Consider the following 27,516-nt stretch of genomic DNA (forward strand, 5'->3'; position numbering starts at 1 on the left):
AGAAGATAGCTGGTTCATACTCCATGGAACGACTGCCACTCTCCTGGGCTAGCACCTCAGTAATCCTCGAGCACAGATTGCTGGACAGCTATGATACCCTGCAAGCCTCTTTGAACACTGTTATCCGCAGCTAAGGTGACAGCAGCCTTTGTCTTTGTGGCAACAAGCTGAGATTGCATGAGAGCAGCTTTTCTTTGTTGTTCATGGGATGTGGATGTTGCTGACAAGGCCAGCATCTATGGCCGTATTCTAGGTGCCCTTGAGAAGGTGGTGCTGAACCAACGCAATCCTGTAAGTGTAGGTACATCCACTGTGCTGTTAGATGGGATGTTCCAGGATTTTGACCCAGCAACGATGCAGGAACATTCCCATATATTTCCAAGTCAGAATGGTGTGTGACATGAAGGGAATTTGCAGGTGATGGTGTTCCCATGCACCAGCTGGCCTTTTCTTCTAGGTGGTAGAGCTTGTGGGTTTGGAAGGTGCTGTTGAAGAAGCATTGGATGCTTGTAGATGGTACACACTGCAGCCACATTGTGCTGGTGGTGGAGCAAGTGAATGCTTAAGGCGGTGGATGGGGTGCCAGTCAAGCAGGTTGCTTCGTCTTGGATGGTCTTGAGTGTTGTTGGGGCTGCAGTCATCCAGACAAGCGGAGACATCCATCATACTGCATACTTGTGCCTTGTAGATGGTGGACAGGCTTTTGGGAGCCAGTAGGTGATTTACTCACTGCAGAATACCCATTCTCTGACCTGCTCTTGTAGCCACAGTATTTATATGACTGGGCCAGTTAACTTTCTGGTGGTGACTTTTAGGATGTTGATGGAGTAGGATTCAGCAATGGCAATATCATTGTGAATGTCAAAGGGAGCTGCTAGACTCTCTTGTTGGAGACAGTCATTACCTGGCACTTGTGTGGCACAAATGTTACTTGCCACTTATCAGCCCAAGCCTAAATGTTGTCCAGGTCTTGCTGCATGCGGGCAAGCACTGCTTCATTATCTGAGGAGCTGTGAATAGTACTGGAAATTGTACAATCATGAGTGAACATCCCCACTCCTGACCTTATGATGGAGGGAAGGTCATTGATGAAGGAGCTGAAGATGGCTGAGCCCAAAGCACTGCCCTGAGGAACTCCTGCAGCGATGTCTTGAACTGAGATAATTGGCCTCCAACAACCACAACCATCTTCCTTTGTGCTGGATATGGTTCCAGCCACTGGAGAGATTTCCCCCTTATTCCCATTGGCGTCAATTTTACTCAGTCTCCTTGATGCCACACTCTGTCAAATGCTGCCTTGATGTCAAGGGCGGTCACTCTCACCTCATCTCTGGATTTCTGTTCTTTTGTGCATTTATGAGTGAAGGCTGTAATGAGCCAAGTGGTCCTCGCGAGACCCAAACTGGGCATCCTTGAGCAGCTTATTGCTGAGCAATTTCCGCTTGATAGCATTGTCAATGCCACCTTCTATCACTTTGATATTGATTGAAAATAGACTGATGGGGCATCAGTTGGCCAGATTGGATGCATCCTGCATTTTGATGAAAAGGACCTAACTGGGAAATTTTCCACTTTGTCAGGTAGGTGCCAGTGCTGTAGCTATACTGGAATAGCTTGGCTAGAAGTGCAGCGAGTTCTGGAGCTCAGGACTTTTGCAGTACAGCCAGGATATTGTCGGGTGCATAGTTTTTGCTGTATCTGGTCTGCTCAGCTCATTCCTGATATCATTTGGAGTGAATTGAATTGAATGAAGCATGGCATCTGTGATGGTGGGTCCTCACAAGGAGGCCAAGATGGATCATCCACTTGGCACTTCTGGCCAAAGATGGTTGCAACTCGTTCAGCTTTGTCTTTTGCACTGACATGCTGGGCTATACCATCATTAAGGATGTGGATGTTCATGGACCTCTTTCCGTTAGTTGTTCAATTATATACCAGCAATCACAACTGATTTGGCAGGACTGTAGAACTTTCATCTGATCCATTTGTTGTGGAATCACTTAGCTCTATCTGTAGCATGCTGCTTCTGCTGTTTAGTGTGCGTGTAGTCCTGTGTTGCAGCTTCACCAGGATGGTGCCTTTTGTTTAGGTAAGCCAACTGATGTTCCTGCCATGCTCTCATGGATTCCCCATTGAACCAGGGCTGGTCCCGTGGCTTGTTGGTAATGGTAGAGTGGGGAATATAAGTCTGAGCTTGCATGACTTCAGTCTGAGCTTCTATTGCAGTACCCAGACACTAGGTGGCTTCTGCTTGTGCTGCAATGGAAGCTGAGACATCAGCTATCAGACATTGTACCACGGATGTGTCTGCATGTGTTCTTATGGAGTTGGCCTCTACTTCCACATTGGAGAGGATGGGCTTCAAGCTCCTCCCTGCTCCTTGACCTTGGCTGCAAGCTTTCTTTGAGGCCTACCAATGCACCAAGCATTTCAGTGTGCATATCCATCAGCCGCCTTCTGTACACCGCTCCATCAAAGTCCTCATCTGAGTCCTCTGCAGCAGAACTCCTGTGCATGCGCCCTCCAGCAAGGTGACACCTGTGCAACCCTTGGCTACTGCCCTGGATAGAGCCCACTCGTGCCCAGTGTCTCACTAGTGCAGATCCTGCTTCTAAGCTATGCTTTAAAATTTGCACAATGTCAGTATCTGAGCTGGTGATTATGAATGTGAGAGCAAGTGATGGTGTTTCTTCTTCAATACTGTCTGCCTGCTGCTCCATCTCTCTCTTCCACCAAGGAGAAAGGTCCAAAGCTAGGTTTGTCATGAGGGATGGGAAAAATTAAGAGGTGCATGCTTACGCTGTCTGCAGTTTGTAAATCAGAAGAGATAGTGGAATAAAGTGAAAGTGGGAAGGAGGATTAGATATGAGCATACCTTCATCTTTGATAGTTTTAGCCCCGCTTCTGGCCATGACCTTAGTCATGGCTGCTCCAATGATGACAATCACTGTCTCCTCCATTGGGGTAAGGATATGCAACTGTGCCTGTCCCCCACCAGTTAGCTGCTGCTATGTCTGGTTCTGCGCCATTTTCTCTTGCAAGAGAGAGGGAAATGTGCCAGTATGTGTGGTGCAATGTGCTTGGATGATGTGGCTGTCATGGTTGAATAGCTGGCAGTGTGTGGAAGCTGTGAGATCTGGGTGTGAGGCTTGCAGCAGTGCTCAATGTGCAAGGGTGAGGTGAAGTTATGACTGTTGGTTGTGAGTTGTGATTGATAGAGATTGTTGACAGGTGAGTGATGGGGGTTCATTGAGCAGTGTCTGAGGGCTAGTTGGTGGGATACGGCATTTGAAGATGCATTTACTGACGTTGACCACTTGTGTGAGATCATTGAACTTTTTGCAGCACTGCATCCAGGTCCCTGGAGCTAGACGTCTGGCAGTGACCTCCATAGCTATCTGGTCCCACTGCCTTTGGTCTGGAGGTCCTCCGGGCCCCTTGTGGGTAGATGATATCTCTCCTCCTCTGCACCTCATCAACCAAGGCCTGCAATGCAGCATCAGGAAGTCTTGGATCATTCTCTCTGCCATGTTGTGCCATTTTTTTGTCTTTCCCAGGGCAAACTCACTTACAATGATTTCCATTACCTGCTCCAGTCAGAATGTACCTCCCCTTTAAGCAGTGCAGGCTGACTTTAAGTAATGCAGGCTAGCTTGAACTCATGATAGTCTGTCATGATTTTGCACCCCCTGCTTAGGTGTGTAGTCACTTAGAAGCGCGCTTAGTATTAGTTGCATGCTACAATCATTTAAATGAGCAGGCCTTATGACGTTTGTATGCTGCCTACATTGGAAGCAACCCGTACGGGTTAATCAGGCATCACGTTTCCCAAGCCTATTTCAGGTCTTTTATTGAATTTTGCAGCCATAGTTTGCTGATAGGTAAAGCAGAGCACAGAAAAGAAGAGTAACGAATGGTACTTGCTCTCCTACTTCCCCCCTCTCTGACTCTTTCTATTATCTCCTTCCTTAGGAACTCTAATGATGTGAATGGAGAGGGACCTGTTTCCCCTGGCTATTATGGGCTATGTTACCTTAATAAAAGAAAAGAAAAGTAAAAGGGATTATTAACTGCAATAACCATGGAATGTAGTCACCCCAGGTTGTCTGCATAGTTGGGGTGTTGATAAGTGCATGCAGCAATCCATAATATTCCACACCAGGCTTTTAATAGGGTGATTGTTTGTAAGGAAGTGAGTGAGTGGGATGCTCTGTGACCTGCACATGTATGCCAACCATCAATGTTTGATACAGATGTTAGCATTTTAGGGTCTAGTAAGTGCGTCAATTTACTGATACAAATCAACACAATCTGGCCCCCTGTGTATCTGTCTTAATCCTCCTGGTGTCCGGTGGCAAATGAGTAAACTCCAAGCTCCCTGCACTAATGGATCCTCTATACCTGAGACAGGAACTCTTGTAAGAATAGGTGTTTCTGTCTCCAGTATGCACAGGTGGCCCTAGCACTGGGAACATGCAAAGACAAGGACTGGAGCTTGTCCAATGCATTAGCTACTGAACTCAGGTAAGGAGGAGCTAGAAAATGCAGGAGGAGGGCAAGAGAAGCAGAGAATGCAAAACCATAGTAAGAGCAGGACATAATGTAAGGGGGTGGTGAGGATAGAAAAGATGCAAGGGTAGAGCAAGAGAGGAGAGAATGCAAGGAAAGAAAAGACTATAAAGGGAGAGCAAGGGGAGAGTGAGTATGTAAAGGGAGGACAAGGTGGGGTGCAATGCAAGTGGAGAAGAATGTAACAGGATAACAAGCAAGGAGAGAATCCAAGAGAAGAGCAAGGGCCCAGAATGTGAGGGCAGGAAAGAATGAAAAGGGAGTGAGGGAACAGGTAACAGAAGGAAAGGGGGAGAAAGAGGTGATGAGAATTCAAAGGAAGAGCAAGGGGGAAAGAATGCAAAGGAAGACAGAGGACAAGAGATAAAGGGACAGATGCAAGGGGGCAGAATGTGTGATGAGGGAAGAGAATGCAGTGCAAAGGGAAGGGAGGGGACAGAATGCAATGTTGGGGGAGAAGGCAGAGTGCATGCCAATGGGAGGGGAGTAAGAAAAATATACAGCATGGGGCAGGGAGAGGCAGAGTACCTGGCAAAAAGAAAAAAATTGGGAGAGGAGAGAAGAAATCAAGGATTGGATAAATGTCAGTGAAAGAGGGAATGGTAGTGAAGACAAGGAGGAAAGTGAAGGGGAGAAAGAAAGAAGAAGATGCTGAGAACATGATTTAGTGAAGAGGGGAGAACCTGGGTGTGGTGCTTTGGAGTATGGGAGGATGAAGACTACCAGTGTTAATGGAGATGGAGTGAGGAAGAGAAGCTCCAGTATGAACTTGGAGTGCTAGCATGAATTCTGAGGAGCACAAGATTAGCAAACCAGCTTGAGCAGGGAAGTTGAGTACCAACTTAATGAGGTTGGAAGGGAAGAAGAATCTCACATTGAATTGACAAGAGAGAAGATTGGCAACAGGAACTGGGTTGGAAAAGAGTGTGGCTATGGAAGGGTTGGAGGTTGGATAGGGTGCAGTGTCTGAACTGAAGCAGATAGAATTCCTTTGTGAAATGGAGCAGTGGGAGAGTGACTGTTGAGATAACTTTGCCTAAGACCAGGTCAGGTACCTCTTTTGAAAATCTAAATGTCACAATTGTTCCTTTAATAAATTAAAAAGCTGTAAATTATGAAATATAAAAGAGCTCATCATGAACTAGAATGCAGAATTTTTAATGTAAAAGTGCAACACTTTTCCAGGGAAGCATGGCCCCAGTTTCATCCTGAGAAATGCACCATGTGACCAAAATTTCATGGCTCTTCTCGTACACTTCCTCCACATATCCAATGAGAATACATTAGAATGGCAGGAGTGCAGACTTGACCTAAATATACTGAGTCCCATCCTATGCTTCCAGTGCCCAGGAGGCATCCATCTGCCCTTTACAACATCACCTGTGACAGAAGTGGTGGGTCTCAACGTCAGGACTCCCTATGCTATAAATTTCTAAGCACTTGAATTCATGGAGACCTGGTATAACGTTGGAGGCAGATGTGCCATGTGAGAAGAGGGAAGTTAACTGGACACTCAAAGCTGATTTTTTATGTGTATGAATAATGCAGTCAAAGGAGTAACCTTCAGGTTTTAACATTTACAAAATATTATGATGCATTTTTTCTGATCAAGATCTTGTGTGCTGTCATTTGCTGAAATTGCTCACTATTCCAGGATCACTCTGAAATGCAAAGATAACCCCCGGCTTCCTTTCTGTACTGAAAACAGACTTCTTACACTCCCCTCTTCTGTCTCCTCCACCCTCAGCTCAAACATTATGTTCTCATAAGTGTGAAGAGCTCATTGACTTCTTTGTTACTAACACTGAGACTATCTGATCAGCTGTCTCTGCCACTTCTCTCCCTCCCAGTAGCTCACTGGGCCAAACTTCCTCTAAATATACCCCCTGCCCTAGCCACCAGTTTCTCTCCTTTCTGCCCTCATGTCCTCTCCAAGCTCAGCTTGTCCATGAGACCCACCTCCTGCTCCCTCAACTCTATTCCCACTAAACTGCTGACCACTCAGCTTCTCTTCCTAATCCCCATGTTAGCTGATATTGCTAATGGTTCTCTCTGTTCAGGTTCTGTCATTCTCTCCGTTAGATCTGCTGTCATTACCCCTCTCCTCAAAAAACCAACCTTTGGCCTCACCGACTTTGCAAATTACTGCCCGTGTCCAATTTCCCTTTCCTCTTCGAAGTCCTTGAACATGTTTTCGCCTCCCAAATCCTTACCCGTCTTCCCTGGAACTCCATGTTTGAATCCATCCAATCAGGTTTCCGCTCCACCACAGTACCAAAACAGCTCTTAACAAATCAATCATCCATTCAGCAGCTCATTTGAATGGCTTCCCCCCACCGATCATGTGGAGGGGGTGGGCTGTTTGTCCCCAGCAATGGCATAAACTGTCTGTGCCCTTTTTTTAAAGGGCTGCCAGCCCTACAGGCAGATTTAAATATTTAAAGATAAAGCGAATTAAAAAAATTAAATACATTTATTTTGCCCCTCTTCCACCCCTCAATAACCATGAAATTATTAATTTTCTCTCTCCCTCCCCCCCCTCAAAAAACACTTACCTGTACAATCTGACCTCCCCCACCAAACTGCATAAACTTTAACCTCCAACCCTTCCCACCATCCCCTACACCAGTGATGTTACTTTGACCCCGTTCCCCCACCCCGCACTGAGAAACTTACCTCCCCACCAGTGTGGTGCCTTGTTTCCCTGGATGGAGATCCAAAGGCGTGGGAGTGCTGGCCATCGGGCCAAAGATCAGAGCGGGAACTCAGGCTGTGACGTAAGTATGATTAATTCATGAATTTTTATTTATTTGAATATGCAAATGGTGTCCCATCGACGAGCGGCAGGGGGCCGCCACGAAGCCTCTCCGCCGCCAGCAATATCAGACCAGGCCCTCTCGGCATTTGGGTGCGTGGCGGCCCTCTCCCAGAGGCATCTTCAGACACCCTGCCATTGACCCCGACCTGGGGGAGAACTAAATCCAGCCCAACTATTCCAAAAACAATCCCCCTCCAGCCCCTTTAGTGGCTATGCTTCAGCTGTCTAGGCCCTAAGCTCTGGAACTCTCTCCCTAAAGCTCCCTACCTCTCTTCCTTTCTTTAAGATACTCCCAAAACCTACCTCTTTGATCAAGTCTTTGGGTATCTGCACTAATATCGCCTTATGTGGCTCACCTTGGGAAGTTTTATTACATTAACCGCGCTGTATAATTATGTTGGTGCTGTTGTATGGCGGATATCAATATCAGCATATGGAGAATTTTCCCATTTAGGACTCAGTGTCAGAATTAACCACTAATCAGTTACAATGTGGATTGGGGCAGACTAAAACTCCTTTAACACTTCCCCATCATCCACTCTCCATCAGGTACATCATGAATTAGATGCAAAGGAAAGTATCCTGTATCCGCCTGATAAATTATGGCCTCTCATGAGTGATATTGTCAATTCAGTGCAATTTGTTTTGAACAATGGCCATTTTTTTGCCACTATATAGGCCAAATTTTATGGCCCCCACACAAGCGGGCTGGTGACGGGGGAGGGGCTGTAAAATTGAGTGGGGAGGAGGTGGGGGTGCCGTATCTGAAGCTTTCCCGCCCCTGCTGCAATTTTACATGGGTTGGCACCGGTGAGAAATGGCTTACCTGCCCCAGGCTAATCAAGGCCCTTAAGTGCCAATTAACAGCCACTTAAGGGCTTTCTCCCACTGGTATTTTACCAGCGGTGGCCGGGCAGCCAAGGCCTCCAGAATGGCTGCCAGGTAAAACCTGTCGGCCTTCTTACGGGCTGACGGGACCCTCATGACTGGGCACCCCCCTCCCCCCACGGCATAACCGCCCCCACTGCATAACACTCCCCATCCCCACCTAACCAACCCCCCTTGCCTCGCCAGGGCCCAGACAATTGTCTCTGGAGAGGCCCCCAAAACCTACCTTGGTTCCCGGGCCATCGTCCCTCTTGCTGTTGTTGGCTGGGTGCAGTCCCAGCAGGTGCCACCAAAAAAAAAAGTGGCTTGATGTCATATTTTGTTTTATAATGCCTCTGTGAAATGCTTTGAGACGTTTTATTACATTAAAGATGCTAGATAAATACAAGTTATTGTTGTCATTTACATCATTGGGAACTCAGCCACATGGAAGATTAGAAAGGCCGGAATTTTATGTAAGGCGGAGGCCTCGCCCAACGGCCGAAAAGTCAGTGGTGAGCCTGCCTCCACGGGGCCTGGGAGCCACGCCAGGATTCTTCACTCCCCAGGCCCTTAACTGGTCTTAGGCGGGACTTACACCTCCTTGAGGCAGGAAGTCCTGCCTAACATCCCTGCTGGGCAATCAGCGGGCCAACAGTCTCAGATCCAGCAGTGCCACTGTTTTTGTTTATTCATTCATGGGATGTGGGCATCGCTGGCTAGGCCAGCATTTATTGACCATCCCTAATTGCCCTCGAGAAGGTGGTGGTGATCTGCCTTCTTGAACGGCTGCAGTCCATGTGGGGTAGGTACACCCACAGTGCTGTTAGGAAGGGAGTTCCAGGATTTTGACACAGCGACAGTGAAGGAACGGCGATATAGTTCCAAGTCAGGATGGTGCGTGACTTGGAAGGGAACCTGCAGGTGGTGGTGTTCCCATGCATTTGCTGCCCTTGTCCTTCTAGTTGGTACAGGTCGCAGGTTTGCAAGGTGCTGTCTAAGGAGCCTTGGTGAGTTTCTGCAGTGCATCTTGTAGATGGTACACACTGCTGCCATTGTGCGTCAGTGGAGGGAGTGAATGTTTGTAGATGGGGTGCCAATCAAGCAGACTGCTTTGTTCTGGATGGTGTTGAGCTTCTTGAGTGTTGTTGGAGCTGCAGCCATCCAGGCATGTGGAGAGTATTCCATCACACTCCTGACTTGTGTCTTGTAGATGGTGGACAGGCTTTGGAGAGTCCGGAGGTGAGTTACTCACCGCAGGATTCAAGCTTCTGACCTGCTCTTGTAGCCATGGTATTTATATGGCTACTCCAGTTCAGTTTCTGGTCAATGGTAGACCTTAGGATGTTTATAGTGGGGGATTCAGCGATGGTAATGCCATTGAATGTCAAGGGGAGATGGTTAGATTCTCTCTTGTTGGAGATGGTCATTGACTGGCACTTGTGTGGCGCGAATGTTGCTTGCCACTTATCAGCCCAAGCCTGGATATTGTCCAAGTCCTGCTGCATTTCTACACGGACTGCTTCAGTATCTGAGGAGTCACGAAAGGTGCTGAACATTGTGCAAGCATCAGCGAATATCCCCACTTCAGACCTTATGATCGAATGAATGTCATTGATGATGCAGCTGAAGATGGTTGGGCCTAGGACACTACCCTGAGGAACTCCTGCAGTGATGTCCTGGAGCTGAGATGATTGGCCTCCAACAACCACAACCATCTTCCTTTGCGCTAGGTATGACTCCAGCCAGCGGAGGGTTTTCCCCCTGATTCCCGTTGACCTCGGTTTTGTTAGGGCTCCTTGATGCCATATTCGGTCAAATGCTGCCTTGATGTCGAGGGCAGCCACTCTCACCTCACCTATTGAGTTCAGCTCATTTGTCCATGTTTTAACCAAGGCTGTAACGAGGTCAGGAGCTGAGTGGCCCTGGCGGAATCCAAACTGGGTATTACTGAGCAGGTTATTGCTAAGCAGGTGCCGCTTGATGGCACTGTTGATGCCACCTTCCATCACTTTACTGATGATTGAGTGTAGCTGATGGGACAGTAATTGGCCGGGTTGGACTTGTCCTGATTTTTGTGTACAGGACATACCTGGGCAATTTTCCACATTGCAGGGTAGATGCCAGTGTTGTAGCTGTACTGGAACAGCTTGGCTAGGGGCACAAGAAGTTCTGGAGCACAGGTCTTCAGTACTATTGCCGGAATATTGTCAGGGCCTTTGGCTTTTGCAGTATCCAGTGCCTTCAGTCGTTTCTTGATATCACGCGGAGCGAATTGAATTGGCTGAATGGCATCTGTGATGCTGGGGACTTCAGGACGGGGCCGAATTGGATCATCAACTCGGCACTTCTGGCTGAAGATTGTTGCAAATTCTTCAGCCTTATCTTTCGCACTGATGTGCTGGGCTCCCCCATCATTGAGGATGGGGATATTTGTGGAGATACCTCCTCCAGTTAGTTGTTTAATTGTCCACCACCATTCAAGGCTGGATATGGCAGGACTGCAGAGCTTAGATCTGATCCGTTGGTTATGGGATCGCTTAGCTCTGTCTATCGCATGCTGCTTACGTAGTTTGGCACGCAGATAGTCCTGTGTTGTCGCTTCACCAGGTTGACACCTCATTTTGAGGTATGCCTGGTGCTGCTCCTGGCATGCTCTGCTGCACTCTTCATTGAACCAGCGGTGGTCTCCTGGTTTGATGGTAATGGTAGCGTGGGGGATATGCCGAGCCATGTCGTTACAGATTGTGGTTGAGTACAATTCTACTGCTGCTGATGGCCCACAGCGCCTCATGGATGCCCAGTTTTGCATTGCTAGATCTGTTCGAAATCTATTCCATTTAGCACGGTGGTAGTGCCACACAACACGAAGGATGGTATCCTCAATTTGAAGGCGGGACTTCGTCTCCACAAGGACTGTGCGGTGGTCACTCCTACCAATACTGTCATGGACAGATGCATCTGCGGCAGGCAGATTGGTGAGGACAAGGTCAAGTATGTTTTCCCCTCTTGGTTCCCTCACCACCTGCCGCATACCCAGTCTAGCCTTTAGGACTTGGCCAGCTCGGTCAGTAGTGGTGCTGCCAAGCCACTCTTGGTGATGGACATTGAAGTCCCCCACCCAGAGTACATTTTGTGCCCTTGCCACCCTCAGTGCTTCCTCCAAGTGGTGTTCAACATGGAGGAGTACTTACTCATCAGCTGAGGGAGGGTGGTAGGCGGTCATCAGCAGGAGGTTTCCTTGTCCATGTTTGATCTGATGCCATGAGACTTCATGGGGTCCGGAGTTGATGTCGAGGACTCCCAGGGCAACTCCCTCCCTACTGTATACCACTGTGCTGCCACCTCTGCTGGGTCTGTCCTGTCGGTGGGACGTGTCATACCCAGGGATGGTGATGGCAGAGTTTGGGACATTGTCTGTCAGCTATGATTCCGTGAGTATGACTATGTCAGGCTGTTGCTTGACTAGTCTGTGGGACAGCTCTCCCAACTCTGGCACAAGCCCCCAGGTGTTAGTAAGGAGGATTTTGCAGGGTCGACGGGGCTGGGTTTGCCATTGTCGTTTCCGGTGCCTAGGTCGATAGCGGGTGGTCTGTCCGGTTTCATTCCTTTTTATTGACTGCGTAGCGGTTAAATACAGCTGAGTGGCTTGCTAGACCATTTCAGAGGGCATGTAAGAGAGAACCGCATAAGGTGATATTCGGGCAAATGACCAAAAGCTTGGTCAAAGAGGTAGGTTTTAAAGGAGGAAAGAGAGGTTTCGGGAGGGAATTCCAGAGTTTAGGGCCTAGACAGCTGAAGGCAAAGCCACCAATGATAGAATGATTAAAATCAGGGATGGCCAACAGGAAGGAAATAGAGGAGCACAGTTATCTCGGAGAGTTGTCGGGCTGGAGGGGATTACAGAGATGGGGGTGGTGAGACATGGAGGGATTTGAAAACAAGGATGAGAATTTTAAAACTGAGGTTGTTTAACTGGGAACCAGTGTAGGCCAGTGAGCACAGAGGTGATGGGTGAATGGGATTTGGTGCGTGTTAGCATACAGGCAGCAGTGTTTTGGATGACCTCAAGTTTAGCACCGCAGCCTCACAGCTCCAGCGACCCTGGTTCAGTTCTGGGTACTGCCTGTGTGGAGTTTGCAAGTTCTCCCTGTGTCTGCGTGGGTTTCCACCGGGTGCTCCGGTTTCCTCCCACCACCAAAGACTTGCAGGTTGATAGGTAAATTGGCCATTGTAAATTGTCCCTAGTGTAGGTAGGTGGTAGGAGAATGGTGGAGATGTGGTAGAGAATATGGGATTAATGTAGGATTAGTATAAATGGGTGGTTGCTGGTAGGCACAGACTCGGTGGGCCGAAGGGCCTGTTTCAGTGCTGTATCTCTAAATAAATAAAAAAAAATAAGGAGGGTAGAATGCAGGAGTGTATTAGAATAGTCAAGTCTAGAAGTGAAACAAAGGCATGGATGAGTGTTTCAGCAGCAGAAAAGCTGAGGCAGCGGTGGAGTTAGGCGATGTTACGGAGGTGTAAATAGGCGATCTTAGTGATGGTGTGCATATGTGATGGAAAGCTCATTTTGGGGTCACATATTACACCAAGGCTGTTGTCATGATCCTGTAGTTTTTATTTCCAATGGAGAATATGTGGTGTGTCTTTAAGGCTGGAATAGGAGCTGTACTGCTTTAAGAACCAGCAAACCTCAAGAGTTAGAGTAAATGCATTTTGGTTGCCATTGGATACAACCATATGGAGAAGGAACCAACCAGCTTCAGAGAATGCATCCAGGTTACCCTGCAACAACCATTCAGGGACCCAGGGCTGGATATACAATGTTACAATTCAATTTTGAACTGGCTTTTTAGTTGAAGACAGGCTGTTCTAATAGAGAGCACAGACAGACAGCTGGTGTTAGCACCTGAAAGAAGAGCTCTCTGCCATTTAAACTGAAGGAAGAGAATTTTGTCTGTTTAATTATTATTATCTCTCAAAATTCTTTAAAAAATGTCAAGTCAAAACAGAGATCTCTGGTAATTTAAACTGAAGGAAGGGAAGTTAGACTGTGACAATATTTTATCCCCCAAAAACTCTGAAGTCAGATTGATTCTATTGAAAGTGTTTGCAAGTTGTTAATTGTTGAAATCCATCGCTGCAAGAAGGAAAGCATCACTTACTGCTGGAATGAGACTACGGACTGTTCTACTGTGGAAGAACCTTTCCCCCATCGGACAGCTATGAGGACTTCAAGCAACATTGGACTGTAAATTTGCAAGGACTCTAATTTTTTCTATTTTAAATGTTGTTTATATCTTCATAGTGTTTAAGAATTTAGCTTTTCTAATTAAACAGTTAATTTGTTGATTTAAAGACAATTGGTTTGGTTAGCCCCATTCGGGGGTTAATAGGTAGTACAATTTGGCTGTGTCCTTAATTTGGAAAGTTTAAAATGATATGTTAGGCTATCTGTGGAGGGACGGGATTGAATTAACAGTGTGTTTCTCCCACCACAATCAGAATTGTATATTTTGATTGGGGGCTTTGACTGGAGCGGTTGGTCGTAACATTGTAAATAGTCTGGTTCAGCCTCAAACAGCTACCAGGAAGAGGGATGGAGTCGGATGCGAGGGAACAAAGTTGTGGCAAGGACAACGACTTCAGTCTTCCCAATATTTAATTGGAGGAAATTTCTGCTCATCTGATACTGGATGTCAGACAAAAAGTCTGATAATTTAGAGACAGTGAAGGGGTTGAGAGAGGTGATGGTAACGTAAAGTTGGGTGTCATCAGTGTATATGTGGAAACTAACATTGTTTTCAGATGGTGTCACTGAGGGGCAGCATGTAGATTAGATATAGGAGGGGCCAAGTACAGCTTCTTGGGGGAACACCAGAAGTAACTGTGCAGGAAAGGGAAGAGAAGCCATTGATGGTTATTCTCTGGCTATGATTAGATATATAAGAATAGAACCAGGCAAATGGAGTCCTACCCAGCTGGATGACAGTGGAGAGGCGTTGTAGGAGAATTATGTGATCAACTGTTTCAAAGGTTGAAGTCAGCTCGAAAAAGACGAGGAGGAATAGCTTGCCTATGTCACAGTCACATAGGATGTCATTTGTGACTTTGATAAGAACCCTTTCAGTACTGTGGCAGAGGCGGAAACATGATTGGAGGGATTCAAACATGGAGTTGTGGGAAAGATGAGCACAAATTTGGGAGGTGACAACATGTTCAAGGACTTTGGAGAGGAAAGGGAGGTTGGAGATCGATTATTAGTAGGCAAGGACGGCGGGGTCAAGGGTTGGTTTCTTGAACAGAGGAATGATGACAGCTAGCATAGAAGCCAGAAAGGGGGCTTGGGTGGTTAGTAGTTTAGTGGGAATTGGATCTCATGGACAAGATGAGCTTGGAGAGGCTGTGAGAAAAGATAGAAGAGAAACTAGAGAAAGATACAAGATAAGGGCTAGGGCGGAGGGAGGTTTAAAGGAAGTTTGGCCCAGTGGGCTAGGAGAAGGGAGGAAAGTGGCAGAAGCAGCTGATTGAATGGTCTCAATTTTGGTAACAAAGAAAACCATGAGCTCCTTGTACTTTTGGTTGGAGGTGAGGGTGGAGGAGACAGGGGAGAGGGGTTTAAGAAGGTGGCTTGCAGTAGAGAAAAGAAGCCAGGTGTTACCTTTGCATTCGAGGATAATCCTGGAATAGTGAGTAGTTTTCACAGATGAGAGCAGAACCCGATAGTGCTTTCTGTGGCCCAGCCAGACCTGGTGTTGAATGGTCAAACCAATTGTCTGCCAAATCTGTTCATATCTGTGTCCCTTGGACTTAAAGGAGCGGAGATGAGGGTTATACCTGGAGAACAGCTAGGATAAGACAGAGCAATGGTTTTAATGGGGACAAGGGCATCAAAGTTGGAGGTGAGGGTGTGATTGAGCAGATCAATAGCTGCAGAAATGTTGTGGTGAGTGGAGGGCGAAAGGCTAGACAGTTGGGATTTTGAGAAGGTAGTTGTAAGTGAATTGGGGGAAGTTTTTCCAGGGGTGGATAGAGAAGGAAGTAGGATTTTTGAGGGGTGTGGATAGAGAATGATACCAGGAAGTGATCAGAGATGGCCTTATCTGGATTGATACTATGCGGGTACTGAGGCCACGTGAGATGGCAAGGCCAAGCGGGTGGCTGTGATATGGGAGTTTACATGGAAGGTGAAATTAAGAGAGGATAGGCGTGGAAAGTGAACCCAGAGGAGAGGGAGCATGATGATTGAGATGGAGGTCGAAATCACCTAGGATGAGAAGTCTTTCGGTGCAGAGGTTCAGGGAGGAAAGCAGTGAAAGTACATTCAAAATATAGACTTCTGTGAGGCTGGGTGCTATTAACAGAATAACAGGATGTCACTTAATGTATGATTGAGTCACCAATGGCATAGTATATCATAGCATATTCTGTGCTATTGAACTGCCAGGGGTACTGGTTATCGCAATATAACCTGCGTGATTACAACTGCCTTGTCTAGTAAAAAATGAAATAGACGCTGCTGTCAGTTTATTTCATAGGCCCATAAATCTGACTGCACAGCACTTATTTTTTGGGTGCTAATCTGTCTACTAAGCCCCAAATATGGCTGGCAAGAAGCACATGCACACTTCCAGATAGAAACGCACTTCCCATCATATTAGTAAAGGAGGTTGAACTAGTGGCAGGAGCATACACCGTTAACAGTCAAAGTAAGGAATAATGCATGTAAATTAAAGTCCTATGCTTCTTGTGGTCTCCATATTCAATTTAGATTTCCCCAGTACTTCACTCGTCACATGTTGACCTCACATAGCACAACATGGTGCTAACAAGCAGGAATGCGCTCCCTACCCCCAACCCCCCACCTCACTAGTGCTATTTGGAGGAATCATGCAGTATGCATTACTCACAGGATAGTTGCAGCTTGACTTCTGTTCGCTCTTTTAGTGTGTTGCCACTCTGGAAAGTTCACTTTGCACAGAGAGAGATTTTTCTGTACTTGTTGTTGCTCTTTGCCTCACAAATCGTCTGGCTGCAAACATGTGTGGTCTCTCAGAGCTGCCTTTGGGTTGGAGAATGAGGAGGAGCAACCAGGAAGACAGCACAGAGTAGGAGAAGCTGCTAGAAAAGGGAGCGCATTGAACAGGAGGCTATACCCACAGAGGATTATCAGGAAACATTTCTCCTACATCAACTTTACTGAGGAACAATATATGGGGAGTCTTTGCTTCATCATGGTAGCTGTCACTGAGCTATGTCACCTGCTGCTAAGGAGGTCTACCACGAGTGCCAGGCAGCCACAAGGAACATTATCAAGCAAACAATCGGCATGCTCAGGCAACATTTGGAGCAACTTCTTGAGTGGATATCCTGATTTATTTGGTGAAAGTTCAGCAACCTGAAACATTAACTCTGTTTCTCTTCACAGATGCTACCAGACCAGGGGTATTTCTGCATTTTCTTTTTTTATTTCAGTTTTTCAGCATCTGAAGTGTTTTGCACTGTAATCAAGTCACCCTCATATTCCCCATGCACCTTGTAAGCTGCTTAGCTCTCATTGCGGATCCCAGATGGTCTTGGAGGATGACCTTGAGCTGCTTTGGGCCTAGAGGGCCCAGCATCCTGGTATGGGCTGCAGCAGTCTGGGCTGGATGGCCGTGGCACCAGCAAGAGCATTGGCAGAGTATTTGGTGGGGGAACAGGCATTCTGTCATCCTGGGAAAGGTCAGCAGGTCCTCTCATGGAGCCAAGGTCATTTTCCTGCGGTAGCGCCTCAGCATGTCTGGGACTGTACTGGAAAACCTGATACAGGAATGATGTCATGCTCTGGTAGCCTCTTTCAACAAGTCTTCAAAGCAAAGATAGCAACTGTCTGAGCTTCCATGCCAGCAGTGTGAGCTGCCATAGTAGCTGGAACAGCTGTCATAAGATGCTACAGAATGGCGGGTTCCACTCTAGCGTTGATGGAGCTGATTATTTGGTCTATGCTTGACAAAATGGTCTCCATGTTCTGCACAAAGCCTGAGACAAGTTGGAGCCAGTCTCCTCCATGCTCCATTACATTTGCGCAAGCTCTCTGGGTGGTTATCCTGTGTACCCTAGCATTTCCCAGTGTATGCCCATGAACTGTCTTTGGTAGCCAGGACCCTCAAAGTCTGTATTTGAATGATATGCTGCAGAACTAGTATGCAGCCTCACCTGCTGGCAAGCTGGCACCTTTGATGCCCTATCCCCATGTCCTAGCTCCTGTGCACTTATGACTGGTGAGTCACTATGTGCAGTTATCTCCTCTGACTTATCCTCTAAATTCAAAATCAGTTTCTGAGATGGTGCTTGTGCCAGTCACATCAACTGATCTTCAGTATTTTCAGTAATGCTGAGTTTCTCTTCCTATACAAGGTAGCTGGCATTGACTTTCTGAACAGCAAAAATGAAAGAGAGAGAGAAGAGTTTTTTTTTAGATTAGAGATACAGCACTGAAACAGGCCCTTCGGCCCACCGAGTCTGTGCCGAACATCAACCACCCACTTATACTAATCCTACATTCCTGCCAAACATCCCCACCTGTCTCTATATTTCCCTACCACCTACCTATACTAGTGACAATTTATAATGGCCAATTTACCTATCAACCTGCAAGTCTTTTGGCTTGTGGGAGGAAACCGGAGCTCCCGGAGAAAACCCACGCAGACACAGGGAGAACTTGCAAACTCCACACAGGCAGTACCCGGAATCGAACCCGGGTCCCTGGAGCTGTGAGGCTGTAGTGTGAGAGAGAGCAGAGAGAACGAAGTCGATTGAAAACATCTGTAGGTGTGGAGTGAGGGAAAAAGCAGAAGAGACAAACACATGGAGTGACCCTCTCCTGCAAGTAAGAGGGGAATGTGTTAGTGAGAGTCTTGTGAGATGTTTGCAGAATATGGCAATCATGATGGAAGAACTGCTAGTCTCTGTGTGAGTTGTGGGTAAGTAAGGGTTGTAATAGCGGTGACTGTGTGAGCATAAGATGATGGAGGTATAGTGAAGTGTGCTGCAGAAATTGTAGGGAGTGAATGATCGTATTTTGAGGACTGTCAGTGTTGTAATTAATGAAGCTGTGAGTTGTACAGCTGTAATCAGAAATTATTTTAACACTCTTCTTACCTTAACTCTAGTTGGATCATCGATTTTTTTTCTGGTTTTGCAGCCATATCCTTGATGCATTGTTCTTGGCATTGACTTACCCAACAATCTCTTCTGAGTATATGCCTGGAAGGTTTCCTGTCCCCTGGCTTAAAAAGGATGTCCCCCCTCCTCTCTACTGCCTGTGCCAAGGCCTCCAGTGCAGCATCGGAGAATCTTGGCATCCGCTCACTTCCTCTTTCAGCCAGTTCTTGGGTGTCTGAGTGCATCTCCTCTATAAAAGGTGCTGGCTGCCTTTAAGTATAGTCACATGTAACCAATATTGTCGGCACAGTGGCGCAGTGGTTAGCACCGCAGCCTCACAGCTCCAGCGACCCGGGTTCAATTCTGGGTACTGCCTGTGTGGAGTTTGCAAGTTCTCCCTGTGTCTGCTTGGGTTTCCTCTGGGTGCTCCGGTTTCCTCCCACACGCCAAAGACTTGCAGGTTGATAGGTAAATTGGCCATTATAAATTGCCCCTAGTATAGGTAGGTGGTAGGGAAATATAGGGACAGGTGGGGATGTGGTAGGAATATGGGATTAGTGTAGGATTATATAAAGGGGGGGTTGATGGTCGGCACAGACTCGGTGGGCCGAAGGGCCTGTTTCAGTGCTGTATCTCTAAACTAAACTAAACACCCCTGATAAGCATGTCGCCAATGAATAGTGTGGGTGGAACTGGCAGTATGTTTGGATGATTAAAATTTGTAGGCAGCACAAATATTATATGCTGGCTACCTTGAGCTTAACTGGCACAAACAGTGTGTGCTCCATCCATTGCACGCCCATTTTTGGGTGAAATCTGATTTCTAGGCCAGAGGATTGTATTAGAAGTGCAAGGTGTACTATGCATAGAATTCATATTTTGATGTTAAATGTGATTAAGTCTGTGTACTCATTTACTTTTAATTATCCATGTTTTACAGATCCATTAAAATTAGATGGAGGAAGTATAAAAATAGATTCTCAAAAGACAATATAGAAGATGTAACTAAATACTGGATCAAAAACTACAATTTAAATGATTTCAACTCTTATTCTTTTTTCAATGAATTTTTAGAAATCGGTAAGTCTGTCACATTTAAACAAATTCCCTCATTCACTACAACTATACACTCAATCCACATGCTTTCCCTATTGTTGTGTAGAACTCACTAACTTTAATAGTTATCTCCTAAAGTGCTTAAAATAGATTTGTAATCTTTGCTTTCTTGAAAGGAAGAGTACAGCTTTATATGGCACCCCTTAACATTCTCCAAATTTCCCTAAGTACTTTGCAGTCAATTATTCAAGCATTTGTCAGTAAACCCTTTTACCAATACCATGGTATTTATTTTGCTTTCGGGTAGCATTTCTGTAAACTTGGCTGCCGGTAGTGTTTGAAAACAACCGGTATACCTGAGGATGGTTATCTCTTTGCCTGGTGCCTGGGCTACAAAAGGAGTCATTTCCCTTTTTGTAAAAGGTTCTGATATGTGTTTTGTTCTTTGGTTATGTTTCAACACTTGTTTATTACTTTCATAGCTACGGATGCTGGTTTGACTGCAGCACCCCCTGTTGCTTTTTTTTGGAATACCAACAATTTGCCTGGACATGCCATATTTTCCACACTGGAAACACATTGGTCATGCCCCTACTGTTATATCACCTGGGTTCCTTCTTTTAAAAGTTGCAGACTGATTTAGTTTTCCTTCCCTACTCTCCTTTTCCCTCAAGTTCATTTCTGCTTCATCTGCATCTCTGCTATTCCTCCCTAGCCTGTAATGTAATTGCAGTGCACAGCTCACTCACTTTAATAGTAATCTCCTAAAGTCCTTAAAATAAATTGTTAATCTTTGCTTTCTTGAAAGACCCAAATTTATTCTGAGTTAGGGGTCTGTATATTAACTCATAGTCGTGGCCAATTCTACTGCTTCTCTTATCCTTGTAACTTTTTGTTCTTCAGTGTGAGTTCTTATATTAACTGGGATGCTATTTTTAAATTCTTCTAGCAACATCATTTTTCTCAAATTTGCACATGAGGATTCTAGCTTGAGAGATCGTAACCAGCGATCGAAAGCCCTATGCTTAATTCTTTCAAATTCAATGCAAGTCTGTGCAGGTTTTTTCCTGGTGTGTCTGAATTTCTGTTGATAGGCTTTGGGTACTAACTCAGATGCATTTAGAACTGCACTTTTAGTTTGTTCATAATCAGAGGAACTCTGTTTTGATAGCAGAGAAAAAGCTTCATGATCCCTACCCATGAACTCGCCTTGTAAAAGGAAAGTCCAAAATTCTTTCAGCCATTTTAGCCTTTTAGCTATTCTGAAATGAGATAAAACATGACTCAACCTTGTCCTCATTAAATTTTGGTATTAGTTTTGAATGCCTCAGTACATCAAAGTTTTGCTCTGAATTGGTGATAAGGTTTGAGTGGCTGATGGCATTTTCATTTTGCTAACTCAAACTGTTTCGCCTCTCTTTCTCCTTTCTGCTTCTGAAAATCCCTTTCTTCTCTTTCCTTATGAAGCTGAAACTCTCTTTCCCTTCTGAAATTGCATCTCCTCTCTTTTCAACTGCATCTGGATTCTAGCCAGAGCTACCTTTTCAGACTTCTTCTGATTCAGGGCTAAGTTTAGAAATAGTAAGCTAGACTCTTCACCAGTTCAGGTTTCTTTGCTTTTTGGTTGAAAGTGATTCCCATCTCTGTAGCTATACAAACGTCTTAGCATTAAATGTGGCCATCTCCTTTGTTTCTAGCACCATAGAGAGAAAAAACAGAAGAATACAAGGAAACCTGTTTGTTTACTTTTCCACAATTTTAGAGGTCAATTTTCCGCCCGTTTTGAAGCCCCAATTTGTTACTGCCACGTCATGAGGGCTGTGGGTGGTCCCTTGTTCAACTGTTTAATGCCTAACTGACCACAGCAAGTGTTTTTGTTGCTAGGGTTTTAACCTCTGTTTTTTATTTGTCAAGTAAACAGACAGTGACAGGTTTTCTTGAAGGTTTAAAACGGAAGATTAATTAGTTATTGAGCAATATTCATTATCCCAAAATTGTCACAACTGCACCCACACATGCATTCACTCATGCACACACGCACGCACACACACAAGAAGAACAGAGAGGTAAAGGGGTTTAAACTGAGGTAGGTTTTTGGGGTTCATAGTAAACCTGTTGAATCTTCTCGGAGGTCAATTTGTCTGGATTGTTTGTAAATTTCTCTGTTGGTTGAAATTTCAGTCTGGAGACGGGATCACATTCAGTTCTCTGCTGCACAAGTTGAAGTGTAGAACTCACAGCAGGAAACCTTCTTTGGCTTGCTGAATTTCTCCCACCTCTCAGCTGGACAGGCTATTGTGATGTTTGTTCTGGGTCTCTCTCTCTCTCTCTCTCTCCAGAGAATTACTTTTAAAGTCAAAATGGTCTCACAGCTTGCCTCTGTTGGGGGACATAGATCTTCCTCCCCGTGTTTTTGTTTTTCATTCAGGGGATGTGGGTGTCGTTGGCTAGGCCAGCATTTATTGCCCTTGAGAAGGTGGTGATGAGCTGACTCCTTGAACCGCTGCAGTCCTTGGGGTGTAGGTATGCCAACAGTGCTGTTAGGAAGGGAGTTTCAGGATTTTAACCCAGCGACAGTGAAGGAATGGCAATATAGTTCCAGGTCAGGATGATGTGTGACTTGGAGAGGAACTTGCAGTTGGTGGTGTCCCCATTAATTTACTGCCCTTGTCCTTCTAGGTGGTAGAGGTCATGGGTTTGGAAGGTGCTGTCGAAGGAGCCTTGGTGAGTTGCTGCAGTGCATCATGTAGATGGTACACACTGTGCATCAGTGGTGGAGGAAGTGAATGTTGAAGGTGGTGGAAGGCGTGGCAACCAAGTGGGCTGCTTTGTCCTGGATGGTGTCAAGCTTATTGAGTGCAATTGGAGCTGCACCCATCCGGACAATAGAAAGCATTCCATCACACTTCTGATTTGTGCCTTATAGATGGTGGACAGGCACTGGGGAGATATGAGGTGAGTTACTCACCGCAGAATTCCCAGCCTCTGACCTGTACTTGTAGCCACAGCATTTATGGGGCTGGTCCAGTTCAGTTTCTGGTCAATGGTAACCCCCAGGATGTTGATAGTGGGGGATTCAGCAATGGTAATGCTATTGAATGTCGAGGGAAATATTTAGATTCTCTCTTGTTTGAGAGGTCATTGGCTGGCATTTGTGTGGTGTGAATGTTACTTGCCACTTATCAGTCCAAGTCTGGATGTTGTCCAGGTTTTGCTGCATATGGACATGGGCTGCTTCAGTATCTGAGGAGTCGTGAATGGTGCTGAACATTGTGCAATCATCAACGAACATCCCTACTTCTAACGTTATGATGGAGGGAAGGTCATTGGGAAACAGCTGAAGATGGTTGGGCCTAGGACACTACCTTGAGGAACTCCTGCAGTGATGTCCTGGGACTGAGATGACTGACCTCCAACAACCATCTTCCTTTGTGTTAGGTATGACTCTAACCAGCAGAGAATTTGCCCCTGATTCCCATTGATTCCAGTTTTGCTAGGGCTCCTTGATACCATACTCGGTCAAATGCTGACTTGACTTCAAGGGCAGTCACCCACACCTCACCTCTTGAGTTCAGTTCTTTTGTTCATGTTTGGACCAAGGCTGTAATGAGATCATCAGCTGAGTGGCCGTGGTGGAACCCAAATTGAGCGTCATTGAGCAGGTTATTGCTGAGCAAGTGCCACTTGATAACACTGTTGACGACCCCATCCATCATTTTGCTGATGAATGGGAGTAGACTGATAGGGCAGTAATTGGCTGGGTTAGATTTGACCTGTTTTTTGCGCACAGGCCATACCTGTGCAATTTTCCACATTGCCAGGTAGATGCCAGTGTTTTAGCAGTACTGGAACAGCTTCGCTGGGGGCACAGCTAGTTCTGGAGCACAAGTCTTCAGTACTATTGCCGGAATGTTGTCAGTGCCCATAGCCTTATCACTATCCAGTGCCTTCAACCGTTTCTTGATATCACACGGAGTCAATCGGATTGGCTGAAGACAGGCATCTGTGATACTGGGGACCTCAGGAGGAGGCCGAGATGGTTCATCCTTTCGGCACTTCTGGCTGAAGATAGATGCAAATGCTTCAGCCTTGTCTTTTGCACTGATATTCTGGGCTCCCCCATCATTGAAAATGGGGATATTTGTGGAGCCTCCTCCTCCTGTCAGTTATTTAATTGTCCACCACCATTCTCGACTGGATGTGGCAGGACTGCAGAGCTTAGATCTGCTCTGTTGGTTGTGGGATCACTTAGCTCTGTCTATAGCATACTGTTTACGCACACAAGTAGTCCTGGGTTGTAGCTTCACCAGGTTGACACCTCATTTTGAGGTATGCCTGCTGCTGCTCCTAGCATGCCCTCCTGCACTCTTCATTGAAGCAGGGTTGGTCCCCCGGCTTGATGGCAATGGTAGAGCAGGGGTGATGCTGGGCCATGAGGTAACAGATTTTGTTTGAATACAATTCTGCTGCTGCTGATTGCCCACAGCGCCTCATGGATGACCAGTTTTGAGTTGCTAGATCTGTTCGAAATCTATCCCATTTAGCACGGTGGTAGTGCCACACAACACGATGGTGGGTACCCTCAGTGTGAAGAGGGGACCTAGTCTCTACAAGGACTGTGCGGTGGTCACTCCTACTGATTCTGTCATTGTCAGATGCATCTGCGACAGGTGGATTGGTGAAGACGAGGTCAAGTAGGTTTTTCCCTCTAGTTGCCTCCCTCATCACCTTCTGCAGGCCCGGTCTAGCAGCTATGTCCTTTAGGACTCAGCCAGCTTGGTCAGTCATGGTGCTACTGAGCCACTCTTGGTGATGAACATTGAAGTCCCCCACCCAGAGTAAATTTTTAGCCCTTGCTATCCTCAGTGCTTCTTCCAATTGGTGGTCAACATGGAGAAGCACTGATTCGTCAGCTGAGGGACAGATGGTTGGCGTTAACAGCAAGAGGTTTCCTTGCCCAAATTGGACCTGATGCCATGAGACTTCAATGTTGAGGACTCCCAGGGTAACTCCCTCCCTACTCTATACTACAGTGCCGCAACCTCTGGTGGGACAGGACATATCCAGGGATGGTGATGGTGGTGTCTGGGAGATTGTCTGCAAGGTATGGTTCCGTGAGTATGACTATATCAGGCTGTTGCTTGACGAGTCTGTGAGACAGTTCTCACGGTTTTGGCACAAGCCCCCAGATGTTAGTAAGGAGGACTTTTCAGGGTCGACAGGGCTGGGTTTGCCATTGTCATTTCCGGTGCCTAGGTTGATGCCGGATGGCCCGTCCAGTTTCATTCCTTTTCTTAGGCTTTGTAGCGGTTTGATGCAACTGAGTGGCTTGCTAGGCCATTTCAGAGGGTATTTAAGAAACAACCACATTGCTGTGGATCTGGAGTCACATGTAGACCAGACCAGGTAAGGACAGAAAATTTCCTTCCCTAAAGTACAGATGGGTTTTTACAACAATTGACAATAGTTTCATGATCACCACTAGATTAGCTTTGTAATTCCAGATTTGTATTAATTGAATTCAAATTCCACCATTTGCCGTGGTGGGTTTCGAACCCATGTCCCCAGAGCATTAGCTGGGGCTCTGGGTTGCTAACATAGTGGCATTACCACTATGCCACCACCTCCCTAACAATGACCCGGGATATGGCTACTTCATACCTTCTTTATTTCAGAAGAACCCATTCAATTCAAAAATGTCTCTTGATTGTTTCAGGATGGGTTTAATTGACACCTCTTAGCTTTGAATATATCCTTTGGTTCTTACCAGACATTAAGACAGTTTGAATATACAGGTGTGACCTTCGGTGGCCATTTTTTCCAGCATTGCCTACTTTTTAGAAGAAGAGTCCATTTTTATAATCTGTTTGAATTTTTGTATTTTCAATTGTTGCACTTCACATGAGAGCAACATCATGCTGGCTCTCCAACGCTTCGGTCTGGCTGGTCATCTCCTGTATTTTCCACCTTTGGTGTTTGGACTGTTCCATCTGTTGGGGTGCCATACCTGTCGAGCATCCGACTGTGGCTTGGCATGTTGTGCCTTGGATTTCTTGCATTGGCGCTTCTAGTGCCCTCTGTTCCCACATGCTTCACAAACATTGTAGAAGGCCAGACAATTTCTTGGTGAATGCAAGAGGCCACATCGCCTACATGGTTTTCCACATTTAGTTGTGCTGGTATCGGTGCCAATAACAGATGAAGTGCACAGGGATTGTAGGCTCTGCCTGGCCATAAGGACGACAAATTTACGATCGCTTTTAAGCAAGGCGTCTAAATTGTAGCCTTTGAATTGGTCAGGGAGGTCTTTTTGGAATCCTTCAATTGGGGTGGAAGCTATCACAAGCTCCGTAATCCTGTCAGCTAGATCAGCCTCCAAAAAGAATCACAGTCATGCCCCTTATCTCTACATTAGCTCACAAATTGGTCTATCGTCTTTCGTGGCTGCTGCCGGAACAACATCAATCAAGGCGGTGTATTCTGAACTTGAGCTTGACTTTCAACTGGTCTTCCAATGTGGGTCATATTTTGCTTGGGTCCTTTAAGTCCTCCTCCAAAAGACCAAATGTATTTGGCCTGTGCAGGCCTTCGTTTACAATACCAATCTTGACTTTAATTGCTTCTCATTCTGGTTCAACTACAGCCAAGTCAAGAAAACACAGTTCCATTCTCTGTCTGAATAATTTAAATTGAGTAAGGAGGTCCGCTGACTTCTAGTACAGAGATGGAAATTTAGTTGACATTTTGCGTAGAACAGCATCCGTAGTAAGAATAAGAATTGAATATTGGACAGTCCATAAGGATTTAATTTTTGATGTCACTGGCCCAATAACTGGCAGACAGGTTTTCTCTGTTGCCAGAAAAAGAAATTGACTTGCTTTTCTTTTTGGAGCTTTACTCTGCAGCTAACCCCTTTTTTTTGATGGGGAAATTGACTTGCTGCTGTGTATTGCTGTTAAAAAAAAACTGCCTTCAATACCACAGGTTGCCACAGTGGAGCAGTAGAGAGAAAGGCAGTGCCGGCTCTGGGCTCGCACGTTCTCTCAAGGTCCCACTCACGAATGGCAATTTCCAAAGGTTGCATTTGCTGACAATGCAACCACTAGGTAGCGCAGTACTTGCACATGTGCAAATGCAGGCTCTCCAAATGGAATGTCAGTGTCTGCGACGTTCAGGCAGCTGCCAGGATTAAAGATGGCACTGCTCAATTTATCATAGGAAATGCTGATGGCTGGATCGTTCCAGTAAACTAACCTTACATTAAGTTGGATAGAAGAGGGGAGGAAGCATTGAGGCCTGGAGCGAGTTCCTGAGGGGGGAGAGCTCCAGCCTCAAAGTTTCCCATTCAGCCGCTCCCCCAGCCGAGTTGGGGGTGGGGGGGACGCTGGATACCCGATGACGCTTTATCGCGCATGGGCGAAGATGGACCAGGGGCAGATACAAGATGACATCATCCTCAGCATGCGCCATTTAGTCCTGGCAAGATGTTGCAGCGCATGTGCGCAGCTTGGCGCACTCAGATGACGTCAGCAGGCTGCTGCATTGTCGGGAGTCACTTTGTTTCCAAAATTGAAAAGAAAGTAACTTTCCTGGCTGCGCACTGAATGAAGGCTCCGCACACGACAGACGAAGCACACGAGGAGAAAGCTGGCTGTCTCCTGGACCGCATGCTACTCTTAAGCCCTGCCATGAAGAGAGGTTTCAGCGCAAAAAAGACAAAGATGACTCTGTGTAATGGCGTTGTGGAGAGGGTTAGTGATAGTTTTTTTCTTCTTTTAAGCGCTCCTGATCGATGGAGAGATCGGTAGCAGAGCTGAAGTTTTTTTATTTTCTCTTAGTGGCTTGCTTGAGACCTTCAGGAGAAGAAGGAAATGGCTATGAAGGTCTTCTGACCTTCCCAAATTCTTGGGGGTTTATTTGCACAAATGATTCTGCCTGGCTATGTCGCGAAAGATCAATCGCCCTTCCAATCCTGTGGCCCATCAGTGAAAATGCTGCTCCCTCCCAGCACACATCTCTTGGAGACGGCTTTTATCAGATTGCTTCCAGCGCAAACA

At 46.2% G+C, this 27,516-nt stretch overlaps 1 protein-coding gene across 1 annotated transcript in view; it reads left to right on the top strand.

Annotated features, from left to right (window-relative positions):
* The window catches only part of LOC137376904 (anoctamin-9-like), a 346,229-nt gene that overhangs the window by 237,525 nt on the left and 81,188 nt on the right, over window positions 1-27,516 (top strand). The window contains exon 20 of the mRNA XM_068045861.1: window positions 19,344-19,483. Coding sequence (XP_067901962.1) covers window positions 19,344-19,483 — 140 coding nt within the window. The remainder of the gene's footprint in view (window positions 1-19,343; window positions 19,484-27,516) is intronic.

This window comes from Heterodontus francisci, chromosome 14 (assembly GCF_036365525.1).
Source record: "Heterodontus francisci isolate sHetFra1 chromosome 14, sHetFra1.hap1, whole genome shotgun sequence".
NCBI lineage: Eukaryota > Metazoa > Chordata > Chondrichthyes > Heterodontiformes > Heterodontidae > Heterodontus > Heterodontus francisci.